The sequence below is a fragment of the Mus caroli genome, unplaced genomic scaffold, assembly GCF_978045245.1.
Source record: "Mus caroli unplaced genomic scaffold, Mus_caroli_1 scaffold_4, whole genome shotgun sequence".
Classification (NCBI taxonomy): Eukaryota; Metazoa; Chordata; class Mammalia; order Rodentia; family Muridae; genus Mus; species Mus caroli.
The window spans coordinates 114,724,012-114,737,522 of NW_028227259.1; the positions used below are offsets into that span (position 1 = coordinate 114,724,012).

Genomic DNA, 13,511 nt, shown 5'->3' on the forward strand with positions numbered 1-13,511 from the left:
CCCCCAGAAGGATATTTGTATGTTTATGTGTGTAATATTTCAATGTGCACATGTATGCACGTATGTGTGCATGTGATATATGTACATGCATTATATATAGACTGTAATATATGTGTGATACGTACATATGTGGAATGAGTGTGGTATCTGTGTATGTGTGGTATGTGTACATGTGTGATATGTCTGCATACATGTGAGAGATATATGTCTATGCATGTGCATGCATATGGTATACAGGGTGGTCTTTGGGCATATATGTATTTGTGTGGTATGTGTGTATGTGTATACATATTTGTGTGTGGTATGTGCATATGTGTATGGTATATATGTATTGTATTTGTGTGTGTGTGGAATGTGCTGTGTATGTTTGTGTGTTCTGTGTGTGTGTGTGTGTGTGTGTGTGTGTGTGTGTGTATGTGTGTGGTGTATGGAATATTTTCTTTGGCAGTAATGCCTGAGGAAAGCCACTGTTCAAGCCTTGTGACATGTGGGGGCTGATCAGCTGTCATTTTTATTTTCTGCAACTCTGACAGACACTGAGGACATAGCTCTGTGGTTTTGAATGAGTCTGAACACTGTGTGCAAGTGTTCACCATATGTTTTTCCCTCCCTGGCTGGCTTTGCTTGCTTGCCCCTCCTTCTCTGGCTGGTTGAAGAGCTGTTCTGCCCTCAGGGATATCAGCTCCCTGTGTGGTTGGGAAGCCCCTCCCTGTTGCATCTGGCTTACATTCTGGGCACCGGGCTTTTCCTGGTGTTTTCTGGAGGGATAACTTGAAGCCATCAGCCCTCTAAATACCTTCCTGTTGGCACCAGAGTTCCCACTCTGAGATCTCGGTCAGTGTGCGGTACATGCTTGTACAGAAGTGAGGTTCTAATTGCCTTTCCATTGTTTTAAAATAGAGATTCCTCCATCCTTTGTCACAAGAACAACAGCTTCTGCCATACACTCTGAGTATGTGTATATATGTGTGTATTAGTGTGTGTGGTGTGTATGCATGTGTGTCAGTATGTGGTGTGCATTTGGTGTGTGGTAAATATGCATGTCTGTGTTGGTATAAATATACGTGTGTGTTTGTGTATAAACATGTGCATGCATGGTTTTGTATATATGTGTATCTATATATAAAAATGTGTATGTTGATGTGTATATATGTGTGCACAGATAATTTTGTGAATGAGTTTGTCTATATGTGTGTGTGTCTATATGTGTATGTATCTATGTGTGTGTGTCTGTATGTGTATGTGTCTATGTGTATGTGTGTCTATGTGTATGTGTGCATGTATGTGTATGTTTTTACATACACATGTGTGGTTTTGTGTATATATGTGTGTGTATATATGTGTATGTACATATGTATGTATGTATATATAAGTGTATATGTATGTGTGTATGTGTATATAAGTATATGTCTGTGTGTATGTGTGTATGTGTATATGTGTGTGTCTATGTGTATGTGTGTGTATGTGTGTTTGTGTATATACATACATGTGTGGTTTGGTGTATATATGTGTGTCTATGCATGTGTTGTGTATGTATATGTATGTATGTATATGTGTATATGTGTGTGTATGTGCGTGTATGTATATATGTATGTGTGTATGTGTGTATGTGTGTGGGTGTATGTGTGTGGGTGTCATATCTGTTTTGAGCTTCCTTTACCTCATTGTTTTATAAAATACATTATGTCTAGCAACTGAATATGTCCTCATTATCTAGAATTTCTTGGCTTTTCTCTTGTTTTTATTACTGTGTCATGGTTTGAAAATTAAATGTCCCCTACGGGTTTGTGTATTGAGAGGGCTTGGTCCTCAGCTAGTGGGAAATGAGGGAAACTTTAACTTCTTCCATGCTGGAGGAGATAGATCCAAATAACACGCACATGTGTAGCCATCCCACTCCTGGGCAGACAGAAAGCAACACAAATGAGCCACATGCTAGACCAGCTTGAGACCATCATGGAGATTAGCTGGGGAGAGCTAAGCTTAATAGAAACGAGTAGGGCAAGCCTGTGCTTGGACCTGGAGTTTGAAACCCATTTCTACTGCAGAGCAGTAGATGGTGAAGGGATTCAGGGTCTGTTGCTGTTGCTGAGAAAGCAAACTACTCCACCTTCTATTGGATACATGTGTTTGCTTAGGGTACCAGAGGCTGTAGGTTGTCTTCAGTTCCCTGTGACTAAAACACCCACAGCAACAGCTTACGTAAGGAAACATTTACTTGGATGCACAGGCTCATAGGCTCCGTCCCTCATGTCGGACGGAGAAGGCTTTGCAATGGAAGTAAGTGTACCTTTGGTGTCAGGATCATGAAGTGGGAATTCACATCATGGTTGACTAGGAAGTAGAGTATAACAGGAAGTATATAGGAAGTATATATAACAGGAGTATAACAGGAAGCAGGCCTTATGCCTGGCGACTTACTTCCTGCATCCCAGTCCTTCCTCTTGATATTTCCAGGCCTATCAAAACAGCACCACACACTGGGAAGAAAGCATCTAAAAATGAACAGGACTTTAGGACAGGGGCTGGGGTGGGAGGTTTTCAGTTTCCAATTCAGCTGCTGTTAGGTAGCTGAATAAAAAGGTACCTCTTTTTATTCAAATTAGCCTTAGGTCGACTGGCAAACTGGGCTGTCAAAATGTAGTCATTGAGAGTCCCTACTCAGAACACTGAGTGAGGTGGATGGGTCACACAACAAATCCATGGTCATACGACATGGAAGATAAATCAGGCATGACAGGAAATCCCAGCAGGGGAGGTAACCTCATGCCCAAGTCCTGGTGGATACAGCCTATAGTCCATGGCTTCTCCTTTAGACACCTTTCTCTTAACAAATCCAAAGTGTCTGGATTCCGGCAGCTCGGGCACCCTCCCATTGTTTGCTGGGTTACCTGGCATGTTGGGTGGCCTCTGCTAGGCCTCTAACCAGGTCCATTCCTCTCTCCCCAGGTATGGCAGTGTGGTGGCAGCATGGAGGTACTCCCCTGCTCCCGCGTGGCCCACATTGAGCGTACCAAAAAGCCATATAACAACGACATCGACTACTACGCCAAGCGTAACGCGCTGAGGGCGGCCGAGGTGTGGATGGACGACTTCAAGTCCCACGTGTACATGGCATGGAATATCCCCATGACAGTAAGGCAGGATTCATGACACTGGGTGGGGAGGTCAGATACAGGGAAGTTTGTAGACCCTAGGGAAGGAATTGAAGTGAGGGATTCTGGGACACTGGGCCACATCCAGGCAGCCTCCCCTGCATGGTAGCGCTCTCTTTGCATTGGTTCAGCCACAGTGACCACAACCTTCACCTCCCTATAGGTAACCATTCCAAGCACAAGTAGCCACCAAAAGTTAAGGTCATCCATGATCCAGGCCTCACCCCAGTGCTCCCCTGATTCAGGGCATGTGTGTGCTTTCTTGTTTTAAATGGGGTCTCACTCTTCAGTAGTCTGCTATTGGTCTACACTCACAATCTTCTGCTTCTTTCCCTCTTGGGCTGGGGTCAAAGATGTGCCTCACCATGTCTGGCCTACTTAACCTTTTTAAGTGTCTCTCTTCACCCTCCTAAGTTGGCTCACCTCCACTGAGGTGGCAGCACAGCCGTCATTTGGATAATCATGTGGAGGGTCTGTAGTGGGCCTCCCTGCATCCCTTGCGACACCGCTGAGATACAGAAGACTGACCACCTTAACCCAGGACCTGCAAGGTCTACTTTCAGGTTTCCTCCAGCCTCAAGGATCAGGATCCCAGTAGAATGTTTAGTCTTAGTATAGTAGAGGCAAAACCTAAAGATCCCGTTGTCTATAACACAAGCTGATTTAGGGAATACACAACTATATCTCTGTTAACACTGGAAGGGAACAGAGGACATCACAGCCAATCATGGGAACCTCACACATAAAACTCACTACTGCAGCTCCACTCAGTCAAACTGGAGGGAGGTACATGATGATGGCTCAGGACCCAGAAAGTCTGCACAGCAATTCAGGCGCCACAATTCACTTGAAGGACTACAAACTCAGCAGAGCTGCTGTGTAGTCATAGCTAGGGAGGAGATATGTGGATTTGCAGGACCCATGATTCCCCCACAGGATAGCATGGATCTGCAACACTTACCCTGTCCTGCCTGCTTGTGTCCCGTAGAACCCAGGAGTGGACTTTGGGGATGTGTCCGAGAGGCTGGCCCTGCGCCAGAAGTTAAAATGCCGAAGCTTTAAATGGTACCTGGAGAACGTGTACCCCGAGATGAGGATCTACAACAACACCCTCACGTACGGAGAGGTACCGCCTCTGAACAGGGCCCTGCTGGGGTGGTGGGCTTTTTGCCCAGCAGATGTGTGCAGACACAAAATGACATGATTATATCCGTGTTTATAAGGAGAATTACTATTGAACCCACATGGAAGCATACTTACACATTTGCGTGCAAAACTATACCCAAATAAATGGACCCGTAAGATGGCTCAGCAGGTGAAGGTGCTTGTGGCCAAGTGTGACTTGAGTTTGATCCCTGAGACCTATAAGGTAGGAGCAGAAAACCAACTCCCTCAAGTTGCCCTCTGACCTCCATATGCATACCATGACAAGTGTGCCCCCCCACAAAAAAAGAATATTAATTAATTAATTAATTAATTTTTTTGAAATAAGGTTTCTCAATATAGCTCTGGATGTCCTGGAACTTTCAATGTAGGCCGTGCTGGTATCAAACTCACAGAGATCTTCCTGCTGGGATTAAAGATGTGCACTGCAGTGCCTGGCAGAAATAAACTGTTATAAGAAATATACCCAAATAGATAGGACAGTGTATACACACTCACATGTATAAACAGACATGTGTATGTAGACAAGCAATCTCACACGTGCTGACAAATGCATAAAACCACACACATGCCCATCACATATCAATCTGCACACATCTGCGCATATATTCACATGCATTCATATCAAGGTGCATGTGTGCGTGCGTAAATACATTATTACACAGGAGCATGCATTCATACATGTATGAATATGTGAATATATATATATGTATATACATATACATACACATGTATACAGCCTGCGCTCATTCACTCGCATGTGTGTGTATGTGTATATTATGCATAAGTTCATAATATGCATACCAGTGCATCAGGCCATACAAACACATACTGAAGCATATCTACACCTACGTGTAACAGGTGTGCACACGCAGGTACATACTGTTCCTGTTCGTGCACGTGGAGATCCCCAAACACTCACTTTCATCCATGTACAAAACCTCCCATGAAACATGGAAAGGCACACATTTGTGCACTGGTTCCACATAGCTACATTCACACCACAGTGCATGCGTGTACATTTGAGCACAGGAACATCAGCTGTACCAAGACTCATGTGTCAGCCTGAGTTTCCGAGTGCACAGTTGTACACAGGGCTCTCTCTAAATCTGAAGAGAAGGCTCTGTGTTAACCCAGGTCTGGAATCTAAGGTCTGACTATAGAACTGGCAGAGAGAATGGAAGGCATTCCCACAGACAGCAGCAACACCCTGCTCCCAGCTTCTCAACGGCATGAGGGCAGCCCAGCCTCCCTATGGACAGGCTAGCCCTGGGACAACACTCAGGGGTAGGGTTGAGGGGCCTGGTGGGCAGTCCTTGCAGAACCATCACCCCTTGGTAACCCTTTAGTCAGATCCAGCCTATGGGCTTTTCTGGAAGTTCAAATGGAGATGAAGCAGGTGCTCTCCTGTGTTGTCCTTCCCACTTGCGCCAACTGTGGGATCCATACCCAACCCTAGATGCTGAGACCCTAGAATTTTTCTAACCCTAGGGTCAGGCCCACGTGTCCTTTCACGTGGACACTGAGCTGTGCTCTGTGGTTGACTTATTGCAAACTCCACAGCCTGAAACCCAGTGGAGTGAAACAGAACACAGCTCTCCTGGGTCAGAGACCAAGGTCACCACTGTTCTGATGGGCAGGGGCTGCAGTGGGTGCCCCTCTGTGCTTGTTACAGAGACTAGAGATCAGCGGGGAGCTAGAGTGAGCATTCCAAGTGTGTGCCCCAGGGAACCTGCAACTGACTCCCAGGTTCACAGCTATAGGCTGTACCCGGTCACTTGTACTATACTCCTTAACCAAAGTGTCTTGGAGGCAGAATAGCCACTGCATCTGCACAGGAGGAGACGTTAGCACAGGGATGTCCCTGAGCTAGTAACAGAAGCCATTCTATTAACCAAATCCAGCCTCACATACTGGGGCCCAGCTAACCGTCCATATACGCACAGAGCATATGCTTATGTGACAAGCATAGCCATATCTTTCCAGGCTGCCTGGGGAGTCAGAGTTGCTACACCTGTACTTTTCCACCTCCTCCCTAGGCACCATATATCTGCCTACCCCAGGCAGATGCCAAGTCTGTATGTAAAGTTCATGCCTGTCTCACACAGGCAGCCCACAGCGAGCTACAAAGTGGGAGACAGGGTGGGAGAGCTCCTGGGAGCCTTCCCTCAACCTTGGGAGCCTCCTCCATGACCTGAAGTTTCCGTTACTTCTGGATACAGGTGAGAAACAGCAAAGCTAGCGGCTACTGCTTGGACCAGGGGGCAGAAGACGATGACCGAGCCATCCTCTACCCCTGCCATGGCATGTCCTCACAGGTGGGCAACATCTAGACCTCACAGTGAAGGGGGAGAGGTAGGCATGGAATAGGTCACAGCAAACCCCTGTGCTGTTGGGGCCAAGCTCAGAGGAGGCTGGAGCATCTTAGAATTCTGGAAGGCAGCCGGTGCCATACGTTTTAAAACAAGCCCTTTGGGTCAAATGGGCCCTGGCAAGTCGTGAACAGCCCCCTGCCTCAGTTTCTTCACCATTTGAGTGGGACAGGGACAGCACCTACTGTCCCTGACGGTCTTGCGGATTAAACGGGAGTCACAATGAGATGCTGCCTAGTCGTGGAGGAGAACAGTTATCTTTTTGTTTTATTATTATTATTATTATTATTATTATTATTATTATTATTTATATGTAAGTATATTGTAGCTGTCTTCAGATGCACCAGAAGAGGGCATCAGATCCCATTACAGATGGTTGTGAGCCACCATGTAGTTGCTGGGATTTGAACTCATGACCTCTGGAAGAGCAGCAGTCAGTACTCTTAACTGCTGAGCCATCTCTCTGAGCCCGAACAGTTGTTTCCATTCCCTTCTTGTTAGGGGAGCCCCAAGGCTCGTCAGACTTGACTAAGAGCCGTGTGCCACTCAGAGCTGGGGTTGTGTACCTCTAAGAGGCTGGTCCCAGCCACCAGTGAATCCTACTCTGCTGCTGTTGATAGTGTCACCTGCCCAGCAGCTGTTGAGCTCTGATCCTGAGCCTCATTCATGAGCATTCATGTGGGGTAAGACCTGGATTTCTCTGGGCCTCTGGTTTTACTCCCTCCAACATGGATAGAGACAGACAGTCTCTTGGAGCTTCTTAATTTCAGATGGCAAGATGCCTGCTTTGAGACAATGGCCCCAGTGAATGGGAGAGGGCTGTTCCTCCATGACCCTCCGCTGTAGTGGCCTTGTTCATCTCCCTGGACTGATCTCTTCCAGTGGGTTTTCAGCACAGTGGCCTCTGAGGGCAAAAGGAGCGTTCAGTGGAGATGTAAATGCTGTCTCTCCAGTCTCTCCAGGGGGCTGACACCATTTTCCCAGGTCCAAGAAAGCAAGCTTGTGCTGTTGGGATATGAGCACCTGAAAAGCTGCCTCATGCCATGACCAGAGTAGACATGGCCACACCAAGATCCCGTTCTCCTGCTAGAGAAGACAGTTGTGGGCTTGGATATTGATGAAGGCCAGGGCATAGATAAATACCTTGGTTTCAGGATCAGGGTATCTGCTCACAGCTCCCACTGTCTCCCCAGCTGGTGCGCTACAGTGCTGAAGGTCTCCTGCAGCTGGGACCCCTGGGCTCTACCGCCTTTCTGCCTGACTCCAAGTGTCTGGTAGATGACGGCCGGGGACGCATGCCCACCCTGAAGAAGTGTGAGGATGTAGCCAGGCCTACGCAGAGGCTATGGGACTTCACCCAGGTCAGTGGGCGGGGCTAACAGCCCTGGAAAGTCAGACTTCACGGCTGTGGTAAATACTGAGAGAAACAGCTGAAGGGAAAGATTTATCTTGGCTCATGGTTTCAAAGGGCTCACCATAGTGGCAGATCAGGGCAGCTCACATGGCAGTGGAAGGGAAGGAGGGAGCCAGCTGGAACCAGCTGGCTTCCTTCTTTCCATCTGTCAATTAATTCATCAGGACCCCCAGCCTGTGAGGTGTAAGATGGCCGCCCTTGTCTGGTTAACCTCTTGCAAACACCCTCACAGACACATGCAGAGGTATGCTTTACCACCGTAGACACTCCTCAATCAAAGCAGGTTGATAGTCAAGACTGATCACCTTATGCCCTGTTGCACAGAAAGTTTGTAAAACTGGCCCCGCGTCACACAGGAAGAGAGGGGCACAGCCTTGCCTGCCTCAGCACCTGGACTCAGACAGAGAGAGGGCATGGGTTTAAGACTAGCCCTGGCTACTAGAACTCCTCAGGGCTCTGATGTACTGGGCTCTGAATATAACCTTTTCCCCACTGCCTTTCATTTAACTCAAGCTCTGCTCCTCTGAGTCTCTGGGCCCTGATCCAGGTCCAGCCCTCTCACCATCCCTTCCTGGGCACCCCGACCCACTCAGCACCAGCCGGCCCTGAGCCTTTAGGGATCCCACACAGAGGATCCCTTGTGTGTTGTTCTGCCATCATGAGCAATATGTAGGGTCAGAAAGGTGCTACTCTGGCTGTAGGGAGGAGCTGCCACTGTTGCTTGCTGAGCCACTGAGGCTCTAAGGTTCCCAGAAGGCTGGCTAGGTAGACGGTGAGGGCCAGCACAGAGAACCTGCTGAAGATGGCGCCAAAGTCACCAGACTTAAGCCAGGGTTCACAATGTTTGGGGGCCACAGAGATAGATAGATTAAAAAGGACTAAAGGGCACCAAGGGAAAGGGCAGTCTTGGGGACCCTACATGTGTTCTTAGGAGATCTTTGAACCCCAAAGAACTGAAGAGGGGAAGAGGAGATACAGGTAATCCAGGGAGACAGGTTCCTGTGTCTTTACAGTGGTAGTGCAGGAACCAGGAAACGGTTAGGATCACCCCTCATCAGCAACACATCCTGGACTCTCCCAAGCTGACTCTTTCTCCTGTCCTACAGAGCGGTCCCATCGTGAGCCGAGACACAGGTCGGTGTCTGGAGGTAGAGATGTCTAAAGATGCCAACTTTGGGCTGCGGTTAGTAGTACAGCGCTGCTCGGGGCAGAAGTGGATGATCCGAAACTGGATCAAGCACGCCAGGCACTGACCTCTGCCCTCAGCCCACCTCCACACATTCGGGCTCTTGGACTCGTGAGTGTTCCGGAACTCAGAAGGTCCTGGGGTGGAGCCAAGATGGGAACTTCTTGCCCACCCCCACAGACTCAAGAGCAATGTGGGCCCTGCACACCTCAGGGCTGGGTTCTGTCACCAGGGATCGCAGAGACCTTGGAATAGCAGCTCCAGCCTGCATTAGGAACCAAACTTTTGTGGAACAGGCAGCTCTGCCCGAGGGAGGACATCTGAGGACGGCGCACACTCATGCCAAATCACGTGCCTTTTCTACAGTGTTCCCCCAACCGGCTATGAGGATAGCCGCCACGCATGTGCTAAGTCACTGTACATAACCCATATGGAAACAAATAGACTCAGCTATTCAGTGCTGAGGGCAGGTGCATCCTCACACCAAGCACCCTGTCCTAGCAGGTCCGAGCCTGGCTCGCCTGCTCAACCTCACCGTAACCTAAGGCGATCTTCAAGGGTGACCGCTTGTGTTCTGGTAACAAGGCAATGGGAAGAGATCACGGGGATGAGACTCGGTCCACTTTTCTTCCCAAGGGACAGCTAGGCACTCACTGGGCGCGGGTCTCAGCCTGGGAAACGAGTCTCTTGTTGCTCTGTCATTTCTACAGCAAGCATCATCAAATGACCCCTCCAGCCCCTCACTTGTTTTATAAATAAAGTTTTATTGGCACACAGCCATACCTGTTGTCTGAGATCATTTGTGGCTGCAGCATTTGAGCTGCGGCACAAAGTGAAGATCACACTGCGTGGCTCTTAATGTCTTGAATTTTATAGAACACTTCCAACATGGACACTTTGTTAGAATATGTTCACTCTTGTAGTCCAGGAGAGCTGGCCTTGCTATGTGGATGCCCAGCTGGTGAGGGGGAAGATAGACATGGAGGCATAGCCTTGAGAACTGTTTGCCTATGTCACTATGCCTGCTGGGCAGAGCTGGAAAATGTGGCCTGTCACTAGACAGCTGTACCTGCATGCACCTGAAAGCCAGAGTTTCTAAGATACAGCAAGCAGGAGAGTTGTATGAGAGTTGTCCTCACAGACAGTGGCCCCAGGACACCATGGCCCATCTTGCTCTATTTACAGTCACCACAGGGCCATTACCAAGCATTGTCAAGGGGCCAAGCTGGCTAAGCAGGTGGAGGTAGGTGTGCTTGTGGTGGGGTTCTAGCTATGGCCACTACCCTAAACCCCTGGTCGTTCCAGGGCTGCCAAACTACTCTGAGCAGCCATGTTTCCTAGCAAAGGGCAGTGAGAGCAACTTGTCCCTTGCTAGGAGGAAGCACTTTGAAGACTGGCTGTGGCTAAAGACTTAACACCCACCAGACATCAGCCATCAGAACTCACTACTCACTGGCGGCTGCTGAAAACCAGCCAGCTCTACCTACGCAGAAGCCTCCTGACCTCTCTGATGGTCTCACAGAGGGTGGAACTATGGGCCAGTTGCTGGCTTCCTATGCCTCTCCATTGAGTGAGCAGAGTGATCTCTCTCTCTCTCTCTCTCTCTCTCTCTCTCTCTCTCTCTCTCTCTCTCAGATTTATTTATTTATTTATTTATTTATTTATTTATTTATTTATTTATTTTGTGTATTTGAGTACACTGTAGCTGTACAGATGTTGTGAGCCTTCTTGTCATTGGGAATTGTATTTAGAACCTCTGCTCACTCAGGTTGGCCCCGCTTGCTCCCAGTCAACTCTGCTCCCAGTCGACTCTGCTCTTTCAGTTCCTGCTCGCTCCAACCCAAAGATTTATTTTGTTGTAGCTGTCTTCAGACAGCACCAGAAAAGGGCATCAGATCTCATTACAGGTGGTTGTGAGCCACCATGTGGTTGCTGGGATTTGAACTCAGGACCTTCGGAAGAGCAGTCAGTGCTTTTAACCGCTGAGCCATCTCGCCAGCCTCAGCAGGGTGATTTCTATACAACAGAGCCTCCTTCTGCCACAGGCCTGCCCTATAACTGTATTCACTGAGCAGCCCAGACTTTAGACAGCCATGAGTCTGACTTTCTTTTTTTGTTGTTTTGTTTTGTTTTTTGAGACAGGGTTTCTCTGTGTAGCCCTGGCTGTCCTGGCACTCACTTTGTAGACCAGGCTGGCCTCGAACTCAGAAATCTGCCTGCCTCTGCCTCCCACGTTCTGGGATTAAAGGCGTGTGCCACCACGCCCGGCAAGTCTGACTTTCTACTTTCCAGGAAAGGAAGTGTCACAACCCCGTCCTGAGTCTGGGATACCAGACTCAGCAAGGACACTACCAGGGCCAGCAAACGACAGAATATCCCACCCCCCAACCTCCAGCTGCCCTGATGTGGGCCAAGTTCCACAGTTCAGGCTCCTGGCTTCTTGGAGGAATGTATAGAGATATGTCCAGAGGTGTGCCACAATGCTTTCTTACTATGGAGGAGACACCGAGCACATGTCTCCCTCCTCCTTCCAATGCTCCTATGGGACCCCAGCACAGAGCCCCCGAGTACCTCTCCTTGTGAAGATCTTCCCACAGTTGTCCTAGGAGGACACAGGAGTAAGTCCACAGGCCTGATGTTCACATGGTGAGACAGTGAGACTGACATCCATGATTGGGTAAACATGGCCTGTGCCTTCACATGGAAAACATCGCAGACCGTAGCCATGGAGCTACCTTGATGTGTCCCCACTGGGCAAGTTACAGGTGAGGCCACCAGGCTAGAGCCATACAGGACCTCACAGAAAACCATTCTCAAACCTTGACAGACCCCACACCTGTTTTCCGCAGAGTCTTCCTAGCCTGGGATGGACTGCGAGGCAGGAGCCAAGGCGTCCATGTCTCTGGTCTGAGGCCCTCCCTCTGTTACAGCACAGAGATAGTAGAGTGCCTGCTTTGTGAGATACTGTTATGTCTTACAGTCCTCACCTGCTCACAAATGGGTACATATTTCTCTGACACCCTCCTGTTCAGGAATGCTAGGGAGACAGTTCAGGCCAAAGATGAAGAAAGGATATGGGTGTGTTGGGGGCTCTAGCATAGTGCTTTATGTTTTTCTGTGGTCAGTACTGCCCATGGCCAACAGTTCTTGCTGCCATAGACCCTGTCTGTCTGTCCCAGATATGTTCCATGCTGGGATCGGCTTGCAAGTCGAATTCATGGTGGTGTGTGGCTTGCATGGGTGTTGGTTCTTCAACCATAAATCTTGAGTTCAGAATAACATCTAATGCCAGCCATGGTGGGCTGTGCTAAAAGCCAGTGAGGGAGAGGGAAAGAAGAGAGAGAATGAGAGAGGAGAAGAAAAGAAAAGAAAAGAAGCCTTTTAGATTGATGTGAGGCTCAGTTCTCTCTATCTACATTTAAGTAGCACTGAGAACATGTCACCATACTTCATGGCTGGCCAAACAGAGGAAGAAAGTGACTTTGTATAAGATATCCACAGTCACAGGGTAAATTGGGTACACCTCTCTGTGTCCAAACTGGATTCCTTCTATCTTGTCTGGTTGCCTATCATAGTTCCTTCCTTCCTGCCTTCCCTTTCTCCCTCCTTCCCTCTTTCCTTCTTTCCTTCCTCCCCTCCCTCCATCTCTCCTTCCTTCCTTCCTTTCTTCCTTTCTTCCTTCCTTCCTTCTTTCCTGTCTTCCTTTCTTTTTTGGACAACAGTCATGTTATAAATGGCAATAATCAAACAAATAGAATGTAATAAGACTGAATGTGGGGGCTGGTGAGATGGCTCAGTGGGTAAGAGCACCCGACTGCTCTTCTAAAGGTCCGGAGTTCAAATCCCAGCAACCACATGGTGGCTCACAACCATCTGTAATGGTTTGATGCCCTCTTCTGGTGTGTCTGAAGACAGCAACAGTGTGTAGTCACATACATTAAATAAATTAAAAAAAAAAAAAAAAAAAAGACTGAATGTGTCTGTTTCTTTCATTAATTCAGTTGTAAATTGGTTTCATAGCCAGTGTAGAAGAATCCATGTAGTTTGGGCAGAAAACGGCTCATTTGTAGCCAGAGATCTGGCTGCTCTGGGAAACAGAAATTGGAGGAGCCCCCCTTACACTAGGTTGCTGCTGTTTTCTTCTGCTCTTGGTAGACACAGTGGGTCAGAATTTAATTCTTCCTAATAAAAATGTTCAGCTTGCCAGCAGGGCTTCGTGA

The 13,511-nt window shown here is 48.2% G+C and overlaps 1 protein-coding gene across 1 annotated transcript in view; it reads left to right on the top strand.

Moving 5' to 3' along the window:
* The window catches only part of Galnt9 (polypeptide N-acetylgalactosaminyltransferase 9), an 83,977-nt gene extending 73,919 nt beyond the window's left edge, over nucleotides 1–10,058 (top strand). Inside the window, exons 7-11 of the mRNA XM_021162920.2 lie at nucleotides 2,950–3,135; nucleotides 4,144–4,281; nucleotides 6,542–6,637; nucleotides 7,885–8,052; nucleotides 9,212–10,058. Coding sequence (XP_021018579.1) covers nucleotides 2,950–3,135; nucleotides 4,144–4,281; nucleotides 6,542–6,637; nucleotides 7,885–8,052; nucleotides 9,212–9,358 — 735 coding nt within the window. The 3' untranslated portion in view covers nucleotides 9,359–10,058. The remainder of the gene's footprint in view (nucleotides 1–2,949; nucleotides 3,136–4,143; nucleotides 4,282–6,541; nucleotides 6,638–7,884; nucleotides 8,053–9,211) is intronic.
* Nucleotides 10,059–13,511: the final 3,453 nt, after the last annotated feature.